The sequence below is a fragment of the Nelumbo lutea genome, chromosome 7 (genome assembly GCF_056320005.1).
Source record: "Nelumbo lutea isolate HS-2025 chromosome 7, American lotus-T2T, whole genome shotgun sequence".
Classification (NCBI taxonomy): Eukaryota; Viridiplantae; Streptophyta; class Magnoliopsida; order Proteales; family Nelumbonaceae; genus Nelumbo; species Nelumbo lutea.
This window is the reverse complement of record NC_142690.1, coordinates 14,954,414-14,975,025: the sequence shown is the minus strand read 5'-3', so window position 1 is coordinate 14,975,025 and position 20,612 is coordinate 14,954,414. Positions and strand designations below refer to the sequence as shown.

At 39.5% G+C, this 20,612-nt stretch overlaps 1 protein-coding gene and 1 long non-coding RNA gene across 3 annotated transcripts in view; one reads left to right on the top strand and one right to left on the bottom strand.

Annotated features, from left to right (window-relative positions):
* PYD2 (pyrimidine 2) overlaps positions 1-20,612 on the top strand; it is a 61,736-nt gene that overhangs the window by 26,666 nt on the left and 14,458 nt on the right. Inside the window, exons 7-12 of the mRNA XM_088954058.1 lie at positions 11,255-11,342; positions 11,433-11,511; positions 13,784-13,871; positions 13,987-14,027; positions 14,136-14,188; positions 17,267-17,423. Of these exons, the coding sequence (XP_088810184.1) occupies positions 11,255-11,342; positions 11,433-11,511; positions 13,784-13,871; positions 13,987-14,027; positions 14,136-14,188; positions 17,267-17,423 (506 nt within the window). The remainder of the gene's footprint in view (positions 1-11,254; positions 11,343-11,432; positions 11,512-13,783; positions 13,872-13,986; positions 14,028-14,135; positions 14,189-17,266; positions 17,424-20,612) is intronic.
* Positions 1-20,612, bottom strand: part of LOC148845256 (uncharacterized) — a 57,335-nt gene that overhangs the window by 24,250 nt on the left and 12,473 nt on the right. Inside the window, exon 4 of one of the 2 annotated variants that reach the window (XR_016102101.1) lies at positions 15,815-15,963. The exons of the other annotated variant lie outside the window; for it this stretch is intronic. This is a non-coding gene — a long non-coding RNA (uncharacterized LOC148845256). Of the gene's footprint in view, positions 1-15,814; positions 15,964-20,612 lie in introns of those variants that run through there. 2 annotated transcript variants of the gene reach the window in all.

Genomic DNA, 20,612 nt, shown 5'->3' with positions numbered 1-20,612 from the left:
ACTGTGCCAGTTATTTCTCCAGATTCGGTTGATGCTTCTGAAGGTTCCAGTAAACAAGAGAAAGAGATACTTACATACAGTAGAAGGAAGAAGGACCCTCAACCTCATGATTGCAACCAATTGAACTCAGATCAATCTGTTTCTGCAATCCAAGGTAATTTTGACTCACTCAATTCAGATTTGGATCTTCCTATTGCTCTCCGTAAGCCTGTTCGTTCTTGTACCACTCGGCATCCTATAGCTGATTATGTTTCTTACTTACACTTATCCCCTGCCTATCATTCCTTTGTGTCTGCTCTTTCCTCTGTATGTGTCCCTTCCAGGTATTCAGAGGCGGCATTTGATCCAAGGTGGAAAGAAGCCATGAATAAGGAGATGAAAGCCCTAATGAAAGCAGGAACGTGGGAATTGGTGGACCTGCCAGAGGGGAAAGACACTGTTGGGTGCAAGTGGGTATTCACAGTAAAGCACAGGGAAGATGGGTCAATTGAGAGGTACAAGGCCAGACTTGTGGCAAAGGGATTTACACAAAAGGAAGGAATTGACTACAAGGAAACCTTTGCCCCAGTAGCAAAGCTCAACACAATCAGGGTTCTACTGTCACTAGTAGCAAAATTCTCTTGGGAACTTCATCAGCTGGATGTGAAGAATGTCTTCCTAAATGGTGATCTTCATGAAGAGGTATTCATGGAACCCCCACCTGGATATGATGTTGGAAAGAAGGTATATAAACTAAGGAAAGCATTATATGGTTTGAAGCAATCTCCCCGTGCATGGTTTGAGAGACTTTGTTTGGTCATGAAGAAAGTGGGGTACACTTAGAGCAGTGCAGATCATACATTGTTTACAAGGAGATAGGATGACAAACTCACAACACTCATTGTGTATGTGGATGATATGGTGATTATTAGAAATGATGTGAAAGAGATGAAGAGGCTAAAGGAGTTCTTAGCTTCAAAATTTGAGATCAAAGACCTGGGAAATCTGAGATACTTTCTTGGGATTGAAGTTGCTAGATCAAGAGAAGGAATCTATATATGTCAAAGAAAATATGTGCTAGATCTCCTAGAGGAAACAAGCATGATGGGGTGCAGGCCAGCAGACACTCCAATAGAGCCAAACCTTGGATTACAAGAATCAATGGGTGAGGAATACTGTGATAAGGAAAGGTACCAAAAATTGGTAGAAAAACTGATATATTTATCCCTTACTCGGCCAGACATTGCCTATGCAGTGCATGTTGTCAGTCAATTCATGCACTCACGAAAGACTCCTCATATGAGAGCAATGGAAAGAATTCTCAGATACTTGAAAACTTGCCCAGGGAAAGGAATTCTATTCAGGAAAAACAGCAGACTTGAAATTGAAGCCTACACTGATGCTGATTGGGCCGGGTCTGTTGGAGACAGAAAATCAACCTCAGGTTACTGTATATTCTTGGGAGGAAACCTAGTCACATGGTGCAATAAAAAGCAGAATGTTGTGGCTAGATCAAGTGCAGAAGCAGAATACCGAGCTATGGCACACGGGGTTGCTGAGCTCTTATGGCTCAAAACCCTCCTTAATGAGCTTGGTATCAAGACTGAGGGTCCCCTCAAGCTGTATTGTGATAATAAAGATGCTATAGGACTGAAAGCCCCTATAGAACTTCAGAGGGCGAAAGAATGATCTATTATTATTTATACTAGTACAGCCGAACAATGTAATCAAAGAGGAAATTACAACAATACCCTTATGGTACTAAACCTGAATACATAAACATAAACAACTGACAACACTCCCCCTCAAGTTGGAGCATAGATATCAATCATGCCCAACTTGTCACAAAGATCATGATGTCTGGAAAGGTTTAAACCCTTTGTAAAGATGTCTGCAAGCTAGTTCTCAGAAGTGACATAGGGGGTACACACTTCGCCTGTGATAACTTTCTCTCTGATAAAATGCTTGTCAACCTCGATGTGTTTTGTTCTATCATGTAGCACCGGATTGGCAGCAATGCTTATAGCTGCTTTGTTATCACAAAATAGAGTTATAGGTTTGGTCATTGGGAAATCCAATTCCCCCAACAAATTCTTTATCCACATGCCTTCAGCAACCCCGTGGGCCATAGCACGATATTCAGCTTCAGCACTGGATCTAGCTACCACATTTTGCTTTTTACTTCTCCATGTAACAAGGTTCCCTCCTATAAATGTGCAGTAGCCACTAGTAGACTTTCTGTCACTTTGGGATCCAGCCCAATCTGCATCTGTATAAACTTCAACTTTCAAATGTCCGTTCTTTTGAAACAACAAACCAGTACCCGGATACTTCTTCAAATATCGGAGGATTTTCTCTGCTGCTTCAAGATGAGAAGACCTAGGAGCATGCATGAATTGACTGAGAACACCAACAACATATGCAATGTCTGGGCGAGTCATAGAAAGGTATAACAATCTCCCTACAAGCCTCTGAAACTGTTTCACATCCTTAAGTGATTCACCACTGTTGTCACCTAATTTATGGTTGGGGTCAATGGGAGGGTCAACTGGCTTCACCCCCATCTTTCCAGTGTCCTGAAGTAAATCTAGGACGTATTTCCTTTGAGAAATGAAGATACCCTTCTTTGATCGGGCAACTTCAATTCCAAGGAAGTATTTGGCGGGTCCTAGATCCTTCACTTCAAACTGAGTTGCAAGGAAAAGTTTCAATTTCTGAATTTCATCCTCCCAATCACTAGTAACAATTATGTCATCCACATAAACAATTAGAGCAGCAATTTTACCTTCTCCTTTTTTCACAAACAGTGTGTGATCTTATTGACATTGCCTGTATCCTTTCTACTGAATTGCCACATGGAATCTACTGAACCAAGTTCTTGGTGATTGTTTCAGCCCGTATAAGGACTTCTTCAACTTGCACACTTTCTTTTCATTGCCTTGGGCTAGAAACCCAGGAGGTTGAATCATGTACACTTCCTCTTCAAGGTCACCATTCAAGAATGCATTCTTGATGTCCAGTTGGTGTAAAACCCAATCCAGATTGGCTGCAAGAGAGAAAAGGACTCTAATGGAATTCATCTTGGCGACGGGGGCAAAAGTTTCAGCATAATCAACTCCATACACTTGAATGAATCCCTTTGCCACTAATCGAGCTTTATACCTTTCCACTGTTCCATCAGCCTTATGCTTGACTGTGAACACCCATTTACATCCAACTGGAACCTTTCCCTTGGGAAGATCAACAAGTTCCCATGTGCCATTTTTGTGAAGGGCATTAACTTCTTCCCTCATGGCATTTGTCCATTCAGGAATTGAAAGAGCTTCTGCCACATTTTTAGGGATAGGGACACTGTCAATAGAGGTAAGGAAGGCATGGAATGAGGGTGAAATATTCTCATAGGAGACAAAGTTGGAAATGGGATGTTTTGTGGTGCACAATCTAACACCCTTCCTGTGAGCAATAGGACGGTCAAGATCATTAGCAGTAGAGGAATCATTTTCAATAGATTCAAGGACATCATTGGGAGCTAAAATACCTGAGTGAGAATGATCCTCCCTCGAGGAGTCTGGTGGCACTGGAGTTACAGCTTCTGGATTCTCTACAGCTCTTGGATTTGGCTGGCCTTTGCGACGACGAGAAAAAACACGAAAAGGTGGAGGGTCAGGGAGAGAGGGAAGCTGAACTAGTTTCTCCTCATGTCTACACTCCCCCTGAGGAGAAACGGAATAGAAAGGTTCATCTTCAAAGAAAGAAACATCCATGGAGACATAGAATTTACGAGAAACAGGATCAAAAACACGGTAGCCCTTTTGAGTGAAAGAGTAACCAAGAAATATGCAAGGTATAGCACGAGAGTCCAATTTTCCACGGGTGGGAGACAGATTTTGGACAAAAAACCGACAACCAAAGACACGAGGAGGAATAGAAAAAGGGGAGCCTTAGGAAAGAGAAGTTGATGTGGGGCTTTGTACTCTAACTGACGAGAGGGCATACGGTTGATAAGGTAAGTGGGACAAAGAACAACTTCAAGCCAAAACCGTTTGGGAACATTCATATGAAGTAGTAAACCTCGAGCCACTTCAAGGAGATGTCGGTTCTTCCGTTCAGCCACACCATTTTGTTGTGGTGTGCGGACACAAGAGCTACAGTGAAGGGAATCATGCGAAGCAAAAAATTCCGTAAGGTCACTATGAAAAAATTCTTTTGCATTATCTGATTGGAAAATTTGGATTTCAGTTTGAAATTGAGTGAAGACCATCCGCTGGAAATCTTGAATGATTTTTGGTACTTCTTCCCTGGTTCGCATCGGGTATACCCACATAAATCTAGAATAATCATCAATGAGGGTAATGAAATACTTGTAGCCACTCTCAGATGGTAAAGTAACAAGGCCCCACACATCATAATGAACAATGTGAAATGGAGATTCAGATTTATTATGTCTTTGAAGAAAATGAGTTCTACAATGTTTACTCAACTGACACGTTTGACAAGAAAAGTCAGAGACCGACATTGACTTAAACAGTTTTGGGAATACAACTTTCAAAGACTCAAAAGACAAATGACCAAGACGACAATGCCATAAATAGACTTTTTTCTTACAGGACTGACTCATAGACTCTGTAACATGAAGACCGGCCTTATTCTCCAGCATGTAAAGTCTATCAGCCATACGACCCCTACCAATCGTCCTCCCCGAGGCCAGATCCTAAATCACACAACGAGAAGGGAAAAATGTCACTGAGCAATTCAAGGAATTAGTAACACTACTAACAGAGAACAAATTAATGGGAAAGTTTGGAACATGAAGAACATCAGAGAGGGTAAGGCCAAGAGGAAGAGAGATAGTTCCTTAACCAGCTATGGAAGAGTATGATCCATCGGCTAGTCTCACCTTGTCTCTTCCAGAAAGAGGGTGATAGGTTTGAAAATAAGAGGACGTACCAGTCATATGTTTTGATGCTCCAGAATCAATGATCCATGTAGAGTCATGGGTGTGAGAAGCAACATGGAAAGCAGTGGCAGGGTTACCTGACGTAGATGCAAATGAGGTTGAGGGAGGAGTATCCATTTGACGAATTGCTCTACCATAGAGCTCTAAATGGTCACGGAAGGAATTCATAATGTCCTCCCTCGGGTCAGGTCCAGTGAGATGTGTCTAAGTCACAGTAGAAATGGTAGGCTGATGCTCCCGAGTAGCCATGTTGGCCATGTGATGTTTCTTTGTATTTTGCTGCCCGTACTTCTTATTCACCTCTGAACTATGCTTCTTAGTAAGATCTTGAGCCCATTTTGGTTTCCCATGAAGATCCCAACAGGTATCTTTGGTGTGTCGGGGTTTCTGGCAATGAGTGCATCACAATTTTTCCTTATCTTCTGTTTTTTTCTGGAGATCTCCTTTCCGGGAAGAAGATCCCCCACCAGTAGATACACCCTCTTTTGCAACTAACACAACAGCATCCCCACCAGGGCTGTTCATCAAATTTCTCCTGCTTTCTTCCGATTGTACAAGAGCATAGACTTCCTGAATAGAAGGGAGATCCTTAGAGTTGAGAGTCTGAACTCTGATAGATTCATACATAGGATCCAGACCATGTAAGAATGCAAACACCCTTTGTTGGGAGACAATCTGTTTGTACTTCTTAGCATCCTCATCACACTTCCAATCCACATCTGGTAGTGATCCAACTCCTTCCAGGCAGATGTTAAGTCAAAGTAATAGACCGATAAATACCTCTCCCCCTGTCTACAAGTAGAAAATGCTGCCTACAGTTGATAAATTTTGGCATAGAGTCTCAGTTCTGAATATGTCGACTTTGCTTGTTCCCAGATTTCATTCGCAGTTTCAGCCCACATGAAATTCTTCCTGATTTGAGATTGCACAGAAACCAAGAGCCAGGACATAACAATACTGTTCTCCTGATTCCATCTATCATATTCAGCACTCCCGGAGGATGGTTTTTTATCCTCCCATTAATGTAGCCTATCTTCCCTCTTGCAGTGATGTATAACTTGACCCCTCTTGACCACTCTAGGTAATTTAAACCATCAAGAGGGACAACAGCCATAGGAAAGGATAGGTCACCCCCACCCATTCCATTCGGCATTGATGAAACTCCAGATGAGGCTGAATCTTCACTACTCATGATTCCTGGTTTAAAAAAAAAGCAACCAAAGGAGTACTTCCGTACACGGCTATTATAGAAACAGGGCCTTTTGACCTATGGAATAGGTCTGTATAACCTACGGTCTTGTAGGAATCCAAGAAGAGAACACTGCAGTTGCAGTACACAATCAGGTCTGTATGACCTACAGTTGTATAACCTACGGTCTTGTAGGAATCCAAGAAGAGAACACTGCAGTTGCAGTACACAATCAGGTCTGTATGACCTACAGTTGTATAGATGTCATATGACCCTCCAACAGAATAGAAAAAAACAGGTGAAGATCACCACACCCTCTACGGCAGGTCTGGTAGCCGAACAGTCAATGACTGAGATCAATACAAAAAATCTGTTTTAGGACATCAACAGTCCATCGAAGGGGTAAAGGACTACAAAACAATGTTGAATAACTACTTTGTTAAAAAAAAAACACAGTCCCTCAATAGTCCATCAATTGGCTGAACAGTCAATCAATAAACAGCCATCCCATAGGGCAGCCGAACAGTAAATGAGCAGTACCTCTTTTAACTTCAGATGATAGCCTCTCTGTAAGCCCAAAACTCCCTCTACGAACCTCAGATGATAGCCTCTCTACAGTCGAATCGACAATGAATACCACTTCTGGGCTGGAAGATGAAAAGTCTCTACAACTTCTGGGTCGAACTGAATACAACTGATTAGCAGTTCGATGGATACAGCCTTGGGAGATGAAAAGACTATCTGCTATTGTTTGCTTGACATCACCCTTCAGGCCTGGACGACTTGCTCTGATACCATGTTGAGCAAGAGCGAGAGCAAGTGAGAGACAAGAGGAGAGAAGAGAGGGAGAGAGGAGAGGAGTGCCGAGAGGACTGAAAGCCCCTATAGAACTTCAGAGGGCGAAAGAATGATCTATTATTATTTATACTAGTACAGCCGAACAATGTAATCAAAGAGGAAATTACAACAGTACCCTTATGGTACTAAACCTGAATACATAAACATAAACAACTGACAACAGGTGGCTACAAATATTTTATCTTGTTCATTGATGACTTTTCTCGGTTCACTTGGATATTTTTGATGAAGTCCTGTGATGAAGTTCCTAGACTTGTAAGGCAATTCCTTGAATTTGTTCTAACCCAGTTTTATACAAGAATTAAAATTTTCAGATCCGATAATGCAAAAGAATATTTTGAGAAAAAACTGACCTTCTATCTCACCGATTTGGTGGTTATTCACCAAAGCTCCTATGTTAGGACCCTAGAACAGAATGGGGTTTCTGAAAGAAAAGATCGACATGTTGTTGAAGTTGCAAGAAGTATCCTATTTGCCTCACATGTCCCTACAAAATTTTGGGGTGATGATGTTCTCACTGCAACTTACCTAATCAACCGTATGCCATCCAGGGTTTTGGGGTTTAAGTCTCCCTTTATTCTTCTTCATCCGGACAAGGATCTTTTTCCTATTCCTCTCCATGTCTTTGGTTGCACTTGTTATGTACATATCTCAAGTGTCCAGAGACATAAATTTAAACCAAAAGCCCACAAGTGTATATTCCTTGGTTATTCCCCCACACAAAATGGTTATTGTTGTTTTGCTCCGAAGATTGGCACTCGGTATGTCTCAATGGATGTCACCTTTGATGAGCTCTCTTCCTTTTATGATTCTTCTAAGGAGAGGCATTGTCCAAAGGGGGAGAATTTGTCACAGTTGTTTGCTCTCCTCCTTCCCGTCCTAGTTGAGACTTTTCCTCCTTCAAATGAGTCAAGAGAGGATCAGTCATTTCATTCTCATTTCAGTGTTCCTATCCCTCCTTTACCTCCTCGTTTTCTTTTTAATCCCATGTTGTACCAATGGCAGAGAACCAGAAGTGAGCAGATTGTTTCCTCTATAGTACATGAGCCTCCTACACCTTCAGTCACAGAAGAGACAACAGGTACTGATACAGCCCCTTCGGAGTCATCCTTTCTAGACCTTGATATCCCTATTGCTATTAGGAAAGGAAAAAGGAAGTGTACTGCACATTGCATTTCCAAACACCTTTCTTATAGTTTGTTCTCTCCATATTTTGGCTACCTTTCTTCTGTTGTTTCTAACCCAATTCCCAAGTCTGTGTCAGAAGCTCTTGCTATTCCAGAATGGAGGGATGCTATGAGAACAGAAATTGATGCCTTGCACAAGAATGACACTTGGGAAGTGGTTGATTTACTTGAAGGGAAGGATCCAGTAGGCTGTAAGTTGTTTTTTACCATCAAATATCATGTTGATGGCACCATTGAAAGGTACAAGGCTAGGTTGGTTACAAAAGGTTATACATAGACATATGGGATTGATTATCTGGAGACCTTTGCTCCTGTTGCCAAGATGACTTCTGCGAGAGTTCTGCTATCTCTGGCTGCACACTCAGACTGGCCACTTTATCAACTGGATGTAAAAAATGTATTTCTAAATGGAGAGTTACATGAGGAGGTCATATGGCTCTTCCTCTAGGGACGTATGAAACAAATATGAAAAGGAAGGTCTGCAGGCTGAAGAAATCTCTTTATGGATTGCTTTGGCCATGTACAGACACAGTCTAATCATACCCTCTTTGTGAAGAGGAGAGGATCCTTGGCCGTTTACCTGATTGTGTATGTTGATGATATTGTTGTGACTAGTAATGACATTAGGGATTAATGATCTCAAATTTTTCCTTTATACGGAGTTTGAGATCAAAGATTTGGGGGAATTGAGATACTTTCTTGGTATAGAAGTTGCTAGATCCAAAGATGGGATCCTTATCTCTCAGAGAAAGTATGTACTTGATTTGCTCTCTAAAACAGGGAAGATGAGTGCTATACCAGTTGCTACTCTTATTGATATGAGTCATAAACTCTCTACTTCAAATGGAATATTGTTGAAAGATAAGAGGGTCTTCTAGAGGCTACATGGAAAGCTTCTTTATCTATGTATGACTCGGCCAGACATTGCATATGCTGTCAGTTGCATTAGTCAGTTCATGCATGCTCCTAGGGATACTCACATGGCAGCAACAGAGTGGATTCTATGTTATTTGAAGGGTTCCCCTGGAAAGAAAATTCTATTTGCTAAGCATGGCCATATGAAATTTGAAGCCTACACAGATGCTGATTGGGCCAGAAACATTGATGATAGAAGATCTACCTCTGGGTACTGTAGCTTGGTGGCAGGTAATATTGTCTCTTGGAGAAGCAAGAAACAATTAGTTGTTGCCCGATCTTCGGTCGAAGCTGAATACAGAGCTATGGCTCATGGAGTTTTTGAACTACTGTGGCTTAGATCTTTGATGGAGGAACTGGGTATTGAGCATGATAAGCCAATGATGTTATACTGTGATAATCAGACTGCTATCAACATTGCTCACAATCCAGTGCAATATGACAGAACTAAACATATTGAAGTTGACAGACACCTCATTCGGGAAATAGTGTCTTTTGGAGAGGTGTGTCTACCTTTCATCACTTCTAAAGGACAGTTAGCTGATTTCCTCACCAAGGGCATTCCCAAGGCTAAACTTCATCATGATACTGGCAAGCTTGGCATGATTGACATCCATGCTCAGATTGAGGGGGAGTGTAGAGAAGATGGGCCGAATGGCCCATAAGCAGTTTATCCTTTTTGTCTTTTATGTTCTTTGTTGTAATGGGCCTTAATCTGGGCTTTATTCTTTCTTATGTTATGTTTTTTAGTTTTCTGCCCAACTAGGGGCCTTTTGTAAATTATTAAAGTTTAACTTAATGAAATGGAATTAGGGGTGTAAGAGAGAAGGCTATGTTCGAAAACTCTCTCTCCGAAGCCTGGTTGCCGCCACCTTCTTCTTCTTCTTCTTCTCTCTTCTTGAAACCTGATTTCTGCTACTTCCTTTTGATTTTCTGCAACTTTTTAAACAGTCATTTCTTTTCAAAAGGCTGTTTTTCTTCTACTGAAGAATAAGTGTACCTCAATCAATTTCATTCCTTTAAAGATGTTTAATGTGCTCTTTTGATGAAGAATTTGGGAGCTGTTGGTGGCTGTGTTTGCAGGGATAGAGACATGATAGAAAAGATTTGAAATCACTCAACAGGCACCTAGAGTCACTCTAGGATTTAGTGGAACTACCCTTACTCGAATATTATTCCAATATCAGTTACCATGTTTTTGATTCTAATTATAAATGCATATACATAGACACTAAAGGTGGCTGATCATACTATGACTAGGAGATATTTCTTTCTTTCCATACCTCCCAACTGACTGCAAAAGGAACACAAGGCTGCACATTTTTTTCTTTCTTATTCCCATGAGGCACTGGCCGAGATGAAAAAATTTAGACCCTATGATCAGACCTATCTCTGCTGGCAAATTCAATCCAAACCCCAAGTATATGATTGTACTGTATCAGGACCTGTTGCAAGGCCTTCTTTTTCTAGAATGAATCTTCAGGGGTGCTAATTTATCTCTATCAGCTAGCCGTATAGGCCATCTACTTCAGTGATTTATATAAGTATAGGCTATCTTATGGCTAATTTATGTAAGTATGCATGGAAATTTCAGTGATTTTTGCACTGGTTTAGAAGGTTGCTTTGATAAGTACAATGGTTCAGACGTTGAAGAATTCTTTCAGGTGATTTTTGTCCTAGCTATTCAATCAGTGCCAATTTACAGAACACAAAGATACAACTACAGCAAAAAAGAAGCTTCCAGCTATGCGTATTGTACACCAGCTACACGCATTTTACATTTATCTGCTCATATGTAAATATATACATGAACACATACATATGATACATCCATGAATTTTAATATTATACTATTATAGACAAAAAGGTGTACCACTTGTTCTAGTGAATCTTCTTGAATTGCAGACTCTCAGTGCTTGTACTTCCATTTATAGTTGGGTATTCAAAAAGAAGTAAAAGTATACCCACTAATCCCAAGTGAGCTACAATAAATTTTGGTTTAAAGAAATTGTGTGGAAAATGATACTAAAAGGCAAACATACTATACCAACTTTCCATCTTCTATGAAGTCAAATTGCTATGTTTCATGTCTGGAAACTTCTGATGCACTCTACAAAGATTTTTATAATGTAGACAGTGATGGTTTCTCACTTTTATTCCAAACTGCAGGGCAGAGGGTTATTGGAGAACCAGTAGTTTCTGGACTTGTGCTTGATGATTCCGGGCTTTGGGACCCTGACTTCACCATTGCAGCAAAGCAAGAATCCATATAGCTTTCAGTTTCTTCTTGCCATCTTTTCTGTTTTAAAAGCTTCCAATCATATAACACCTTCTTTTAATGTTTTAGGTATGTCATGAGTCCACCGATAAGGAAACAGGGGCATAATAAAGCCCTTCAAGCTGCCCTTTCAACAGGACTTCTACAGGTTTCTTTCTCATCTCAGGACTAAGCTTCAAAATTTTGTTACATATCGGGGTGTATCGGGCGTATCATATCATTCTGATAGTACCCTGATACATCTAAGTAAAAGGTATTTTGGGTTTTGGGAAATTTCAGGGGGTGGCCAGGCCTTAGGCTGACCCCCCTCAAAGCATGCGTGCCATGGAAACACCCAATATGCTAGGTTCGTGTGCATCAGGTGTGTTGATATTTAAAACCTTTCTCAGGACTATAGAGTTTTAAATTACACCTTTGTTCCAAAAATGAAAACACAACATGAATGAGCACATGTTTTTGATAGGGTAACAGCTTAAGTGCTCTAGGTGGCCATTGTCTTAATTTCCACAAGCAAAAAAAACCTGAGAATACAATTTCTATATATTTGAATACTTTTCAGAGTTGTATACTATTTCCTGTATGAAGGATAATTTTGTTTCTCAAATACTCCACACTTACCAACTTCAATATTGCCATTTTATTGCTGATTCATCCTGTCAATATTTTATTTTCACCTCCTCTTTTTTGTTTTTCTGTCCAAGTAATTGGATGATTTCATTAAAAAAGAGAAAATGTACATGAAATGATGCCCACTTTTACAAAATGTACAGAAGAAGTTCCATCCTCAAACAATAACCAAGGAGGGCTAGAACTGCTACTTTACAAAAAGACCCTTCCTACATCCCTTCTCACAAGATTTTCACCTACAACATTATGCTCTCTAGGATTCCAAACTCAAGGAAGATGGGAAGACTTTTGATTCTCCCTCATCTTATTTAGGAATGTGCCAGTTTCCATGGGCCTCCACCCACTCGTTGTCCATCTAATTACATTTCTTGAAGTCTGCAAGGAATAAGAGAGGACATTGCAAACCTTTTGCAATTCTTGGACTGGTCAAAGGGTGCATTGGCATTAAAAGCCATTGAAAAATCATATTTGGCAGCTAAATGGATTTGTACAACCCCCTTCAATTCTGTCTAGGCCAGGGTTTCCAAATAAGCTGCCATTAAAGTGAAGATTCACCTGTCCCTCAGTGACAAGTAAAGAGGGTCTGGTTGGTTGATGGATGTCAGGGAATGATTTGAGGATCTCCACTAGATCTCTTTAATCGAATTGAATGAAATACATTTGAACTCTTCGGTGGCCATAATTCAAGAGTTAACCAGGTAGACCGCATTTCCTTTCATTGCTTCAAAATATGTGATATTTCCTTCAAAAATACAATTATTTTTCTCCTTCCAAACTCCCCAACAGATGGCATGTGTAATGGATTTAGAGTAGAGCTTTCCCCTTTCACCTGTTCTTTAATGATGAACAAAGGAGGTTGGTTTCCTGATGGATATGAAGGGATTATCCAAGGATCCCTACTAAATCTCTTTGGATGAAATTGAATGAAATACCATTGAATTGTGGCCAGCTTCCAACAGTTAACTGGTAGAAAAACTTATCTTGCGTTGATTCAAAAGAGGTAAATTTTCCTCTAGAAATACGATTATCATCTCCTCCCCAACTCCCTAAAAGATAGCATATATAATGAATTTTGAGTAGAGCTTTTCTTTGATCCTAATCCAAAGATCTCCATTGAACTAGCACATCCACAATATTTCAGGAACCACCAATTCCATCCCAATCAAATAATGAAAAAAATTCCATGGCTTCCTTGTGTCAGGTCAGGGCAGTACAGAAGGAGATGGGGGATGGGCTCCTTGTCCTTCATATCTAATTGCAAGATTTCTCTAATATTTGTGGGGTCAGGGGTCTCATATGAGATCTCTTTATTTGGATATTGGTCTGCACCTGTGATATTTATCAACCTATTTTTCATATTCTTTTGGTATCAGATTATATATTGCTAATGGGCTTAAGAAAGGTGAATGTTAGATCCAGCATATTATGGGTCTTTCAGATTTTTATGTCTAAACATGGAAATTCTTTGCTGAGCCTGCAAACTTGCCCCAATTTTGGTTTCAGAAAATCCAATTTAAATCCATACCAAATATTCTTAGCTTGATTGTTCAAATTTTTGGGTTGACTCAGCCCCCACATTGTCCAATCTGAGTTGAAAATTTCCCAATCAGCCCTTATTCTGACTTATTGCCATATACTTAAATATTAAGTTAATAAATAGTAAATTCATTTTTACCTGAAAGTTTTCTTAGATTCCTCTCCTCATCTTATGGTTCCAAATTTCTGATTCTACTGCATTTAATATGATAGGTGGTTGCAGAAGCATTAATCATTTGGATTTTTGCTCTGTGCAGCTTGTAGGAACTGATCATTGTACATTCAATTCCACCCAGAAAGCTCTTGGTATTGATGATTTTCGAAAAATTCCAAATGGTGTCAATGGTAATTTCAGCTTTGAATAGTCTCAATATTTAATTTCAATGAATCAAAGGGTCATTTTTTTTTGTCATTCTATTTCTTAATCCCTGCAATTATGTTACAATCATGAAATTCCCAGGTATTGAAGAGAGGATGCATTTAGTCTGGGACACAATGGTGGTAAGTTTCTGTGGTTTTTTGTCTAGCTTCACTTAAACAAAGTGGACAGAATTGGATTTTTTCCTATTCCGTCTTGTTATACTGTTCCACAATTTTATTTTGATGCAGGAGTCTGGCAAAATATCTGTTACAGATTATGTGCAAATAACAAGCACAGAATGGTACGTATTGGCTCCTTTTCCTTGTTAAAGAAGTTTTTTTTTTTTATACTATTAAAAGTATTATTTGATTAGAATAAATTAATGAGTATAAAAGTAGCAGCTGGATAGTCAGCCTCAGCTAACCATACATGTACATTTAGATTTTAGATATGCATGTGCTCCTCCCCAACTATACAAATTACAACTTGACCCAAAACAAAAGATCTGTTGTAACCTCTTTGCTTATCTTAACAATCAGCCATTGAATTGGCCGACTCCTGAACCCATTGTTCGTGATAAGCATTCATTGACCAAAAGGTGAAGTACATGAGAGGACATATATGATGTGTGGCTCATTGTGACACTAGCAAGTGCACTAGCCATTCAAGTAATAAAGTAGTGAGTGAAGTATCATTCCCACGAGGATTTAGGAAACAAGTATCAATACTAAATTGAGTACTTCTTATCTGATTAACAAATAAATCAAAACTTTAATGAAAGCTAAAAATCCTAAATTAAAATCTATCTAAATCATTGGTCCAATTGCCTTCAAATCAGGTTAGAAGAGTAAGCAGTAAATTTCAATCTCAGAATTCAGCAACCTATCAATTTGGATCATTCAAATAAATCATAATTGAGCCTTGGTTTGGTGAAACCCCAAGGTCATGAACAGCCTCTCTCAAGCGCATGTTCATCCTATGCATGAGTGACAATTCTTCTATCTCTAACAAGAATCTAATCCCCATGCATGCATTTCTTCAAACACTTCTAAGGCATCAATTCAAAACTGAATTGATCACCAACTGAATTGTGCGAGTTATATCTAATCTTGCATCCAATTCAGTTCTTGAATAGTGGATCTGAATTCCTAGAGTCTCTCTCAAGCACTCTAGGAATTCCAAACTTTAGATCCATTCGGCCAATCTGAAAATTGCAGATCTGAATTCTCTTTCAAGCAATTCAGATCTTGCAATCTCAGATCTGAGAATTCAGATCTGAGTTTTGAAGGTTAGTTGGTCGAATTAATCTACAATAACACCCTTATTCAAGAAACTCCAAGTACAATTCATGACCATTCGAATGAATAAAAAAGAATTAGATTGCTGAACTGAAATTTTACAAGCTGAAATACATCAAGGAAGAATGGAAGAAGGAGAAAGAAGAAATAAAATATAACAAAGAAACATAATTCAAATTAAAGGAGAATGAAACTACAATTGAGTTATTACAAATGATCTTTGAATCACAAACCCCCAATTTCGAACTCACCTTCTCTTCTAGCTTGCTTGTCTTGAATTTCCTTCAGCCCTTCTTCTTCTTCTTCCTTGTGCCTAACCTTCTTCTCTTCTCTTCTCTCAAGGTGGCCGAACCTCTAAGAGTGGGAGAGCCTTTCTCTCAAGCAATTGAACACCTCTCCCCCTTCCTAGAGGCCTCCTTATATAGTTTTTCAAGGGGGCTCTTGCCCCTTCTTGAAGCCTCTAGAATGGATTTCTTGAACTTTCTAGAGCTCTCATGAAAGCCTCCTAAGGGCTGCTATTTGGGCTGCACTTAGGCTCTCTCTTAGCACATGATAACTATACATTGAGCTGCTCTTTTGGGCTGAGAATGGGCCTTCCTTGCTGGGCCGAATTCTACTCTTAGCTAGGCTTTCTTTTCTTGGGTTTTTTCAAGGAATCCACTTGCTCTTCTTGGGCTGAAGTGCTCTCTTTTGCTTCCAAAACCGGGCTGGGTTGAATTTGGTCTTTTTGAACCTTCTTTTCTTGCCTTTTTCCTTCATTTTCTTGAATTAATTACCCCTGAAATTTATTCTTAGCATTAAGCTAAATTAAGGAAAAATTAATAAAACCGGCATAAAAATCCATGCTAAAGTCCTAAAAAATTATAGATAAATTGTAGGTTCATCAATATACTTTACAGATTTACCCCTTAATTCTGACTAAAAAGGACAAAAAAGGAACTTCCCACAGAAGATCTAGCTAAACTGCTAAACTATCAGCCATAGAATTCATCTTTTTAGGGGTCTATCTGAACTAAGCCCATTGAAGCTGGTATCTATTTTTCTTCATTGAGATAGTGGACTAAACTGCATGGACCTCTATCTGCACCTGAACAGCGAGAGATGACATTGGAAGAATCTCCTTCCACAACTAAAGCATGCTCCTGTTAAAAGGGCCATTGCTCTGATTTAATTGAGGTTCTTTGCACAAAGAAATTTTATGTGTATGAAATTCTATTGATGATTACTTTTAGAAGTTAACAGACCATGTTCAGATACACCGATGTTATATCTTATCATATGGATCCATGGGAAATTATCTTTTTTTGCAAAGGATGTAGCAGCCACATAATCACCCATGCATGGAAATCGGGTTCAGCAGGTTGTTCAGCAAAAAAAAAAAATTGTAAAGAAAAGAAAAAAAAAACGGGTGCAGTGTGGAGGGTAAATGGTATGGAATCTAGTGTTGCATGGCTATAGATTAAATGGGCAATGTGTCTATGTTGGACACACCAGAGTCTTGCACTTCACAGATTTTTGTGGATGCTTCTGTATGATTTCCTTTCTACTTCCTGGCTTACTTGACATAAATGAAGAACTAATGTGCAAGATGAATGCCATTTTTGTATCAAATGTTACCTTGTAGAACGAGCAACATTTTTTGCAGGTATGTAATGCTAGAATACAAAAAAAAGGAACTATTTTAATAATATATACTTTTCCATAGATGTGTCAATGAATCCTTATTCTCTCAGTTTGCTGTGTCAGGTTCTTGGACACATTGGATTCAGACTTATGTTTCCATGTCCATCCACTGCTGGACTGGAATCAAGGAATTCCATGCAGTATCTTTTTATCTTACTGCCATATAATCTTTTATTTATCTTCTTCCATCCAATTTTTAAAATAACAACTAACCTTGGAAAAAATAATGATATTTTAGTGTAAATAATTTTACCTTGTCATCTCCATAAGAAAGTAGGGCCCTGTCTATAAACTAGATTGATGGGGAAAAAATTAAACCCCATTTTTGGAAGGCATCCTTTACAATTTTATTGAACTTCATTATTTGGACAATAGCTTCACTTAGTAAAACTGTGCAGTGCTCGGATCTTCAATATTTACCCAAGAAAAGGAGCAATTCTTGCTGGATCTGATGCTGATATAATCATACTGAACCCAAATTCAAGTTTCCAGATAAATGCGGAGACCCACCATTCAAGAACTGATACAAATGTCTATGAAGGAAGGAGAGGAAAGGTAATTCTTGTCTTAGTGATTATTTATTGTGAAGATAGTGGACTAGTTTTAAATCTAGTTGGCTAGTATGCTTAATATCTAATTCATTAGGGTGATTATGACTTATGAGACATATACATGATCTCTGTTAGAGGGGGACAAGATTTTTTCATTCTGATTGAAATGGCGATATCATATATTTGGCTCCTACTTATTCAAGCTGTTAATCCTTCTGATTTATACTAAATTATAGCCTGATATGCTGCATCTCCGTTGACCATATTCCTTAAATAGTAGTAACTGGAGTTCATCTCTCCATTGGTGGTATGTTTTTTTTTTTTTTTCTTTTGGTTTTATCTTCTCTTTTTCATTTGAGCTTCCTCCTGAGGTGTCATGGCTGGGTCATTCTCCCTGTTTATGGGCTTTTGACAAATGTATCACAGTTTTTCTTTTTCTTCTTATATTGATAATGATTCTATTATTAATCCAAGAAAAAGGTCATAATCTTCTATTAAGTTGCTTATTTTGCAACCATTGAAACTACAAAAAACAAAAATAAAGGTAACTATTTGGTTTAATTGAGGTTTTGACCCATCCTAAGTTATCCTGGTTATTTATTTGACTGATTTGCATATATACTATTTGACCAGGGAGACAACACTTGTGCTCATTAGTCTTAGTAGTGACCTTTTTGGACATTTCTTGGGTTGGCCATAACCCCAAGATTATAGTTGGTAGAAAAATTGACAATTCAATATCTTTACCCTTTCATCACTCACTTCATACTCCCATATTTAAGCCCTTGGAAAATAAAATATTTCAAAAGTTGGATTTTAACTGTTTAAGGAATTCTGTCTAGGCCTTGAGAAGAAGATAACGGAAAGTGCTAGAACTTGATAGGATTCCACCAAAGGTGTGTATGAAAACCTTATTTAGTCCTAGGTTACAGTAGAGAAGGAGGAGGAGAAGAAGAAGAAGAAGGGTTCGACCAGTAGAGGAAAATCAGTCCTCTCTCTAATTGACCCACTTGTATTTATCTCCAATAACATGGTTACAAGAAAGACCATATTGTCCCTCATAAATGATGGGACACATAACTTAACTTAAATAGATAAACCCAAATGACCAAAATACCCCTGTTTTGTGTACTCTAACACTCCCCCTCAAGCTGGAGAGTATATGTCATATGGTCTCATCTTGTCACAAATATAATCTACTCTGCCCCGAGACAATCCCTATGTAAAGAGATCTGCCCACTGATTTCCTGAGCTCACATGAGATGTGGTTATCACTCCACTTATCACTTTCTCTCACAAAGTGACAACCGACCTCAATATGATTGGTTCTCTCATGGAAGACTGGGTTGGAAGAGATGTGAACAGCAGCTTGGTTATCACAGTATAGTCTCATGGGTTTGTCAACCGAGAACCCCATCTCTTGTAGCAAGTTCTTCAACCATACTAGTTCATATGTGGTATGAGCCATAGCTCTGTACTCATTTTCTGCATACTCCTTGCCACCACTGTTTGGTTCTTGCTCTTTCAAGTTACAAGATTGCCACCAAGGAAGGTACAATACCCTGTAGTTGATCTCCTGTCTGATGTAGAACCAGCCCAATCAGCAACTGTATATCCCAATGAAGAATCCAAGGATGTTGCATAAACTGACTCACCATACTCACAGCAAATGATATATCTGGCCGGGTAATAGTCAGATAATTCAACTTTCCCACCAACCTCCTGTATCTTCTAGGATCATCAAACTCTTCACCTACATCAACACTCAACTTGACATTAAGTTCCATAGGAGTCTCTGTTGGTTTAGCACCTAACAGTCTTGTTTCTTCAAGTAGGTCAAGAACATATTTTCTTTGACATAAGCTAATTCCATGCCTTGACCTTGCAACTTCTATTCCCAGGAAGTATTTCAGCTCACCCAAATCTTTCGTATTGAAGTGGTCTTGTAGGAATTTCTTCAACCTGTCAATCCCATTACTGTCACTCCCAATTATGACAATATCATCCACATACACCACTAGCAAGATTTTTTCATGGCTGAACACAGAATGGTCTGCCTGACATTGTTTCATCCCAAAGTCTTTCACTACTTCACTGAACCTGCCAAACCATGTGCATGGAGATTGTTTCAGTCCATAAATTGCCTTTTTGAGTTTATAAACCTTACCATCCTCCCCCCGAGCAACAAACCCTAGCGGTTGCTCCATATACACTTCCTCAATGAGATCACCATGTAGGAAAGCATTTTTTATGTCAAGTTGCACAAGAGGCCAATCATACATAGTAGCTAATGAAATCAACACCCAAACTGAACCAATTTTAGCCACAGGAGAACATGTCTCCATATAGTCCACACCATATAGCTGAGAATAGCCCTTGGCCACTAACTTGGCCTTCAGTCATTCCACACTGCCATCTGGAAGATACTTCACTGTGTAGACCCACTTACACCCAACAACATGCTTACCAGGAGGAAGAGCAGTGAGTTCCCATGTGTGAGTGTTGTAGAGCAGAGAGTTCCTCTTCCATGGCTTGCCGCCACCCTGGGGAGGTAAGGGCTTCCTAGACAGTCTTGGGAATGGAAATAGATGATAGCAATGATATAAAGTTGCGATGAGAAGCAGAAAGGTGAGTAGATGAAACATAGTGTGAAATAGGATGAGAAGTACAAGTGCGTTTACCTTTCCGCAGGGCAATAGGAAGATCAAGGTCCAAGGGAGAAGAAGCAATGACAAGATCTGTCGACGAGGGCTGAATTGGAGGAGGGGCTGGTGCTCTTCTGTGAGTATACACTTGTCTGATTGGTGGCCTCTCAGTAGTAATTGGCATGGGAGGTGAATCTACAACTGGAATGGGAACCACGGGAAGGGGATCCGCAATAGGGACGGGAAGAGGAACTATGGGGGAAGGAGAAGAAACCATAGTATCCGAGAAAAAAAGAACCGATTCAAAGAAGGTGACATCGGAGCACACAAATGACTTATGGAAGTTAGGATTAGCACTTATACCCTTTCTGAGTCCTTGAGTAGCCAAGGAAGATACACTTAGTAGCTCCTGTATCTAACTTGTCTAAACTAGGCCCCAAGTTTTGAAGAAAACAAACAAATCCAAAGACTCTTGGGGTGAGAGGAAACAGAGACAAGGTGGGAAACAATACCGAGAAGGGGGATTGACTTCCAATGATGGACATGGG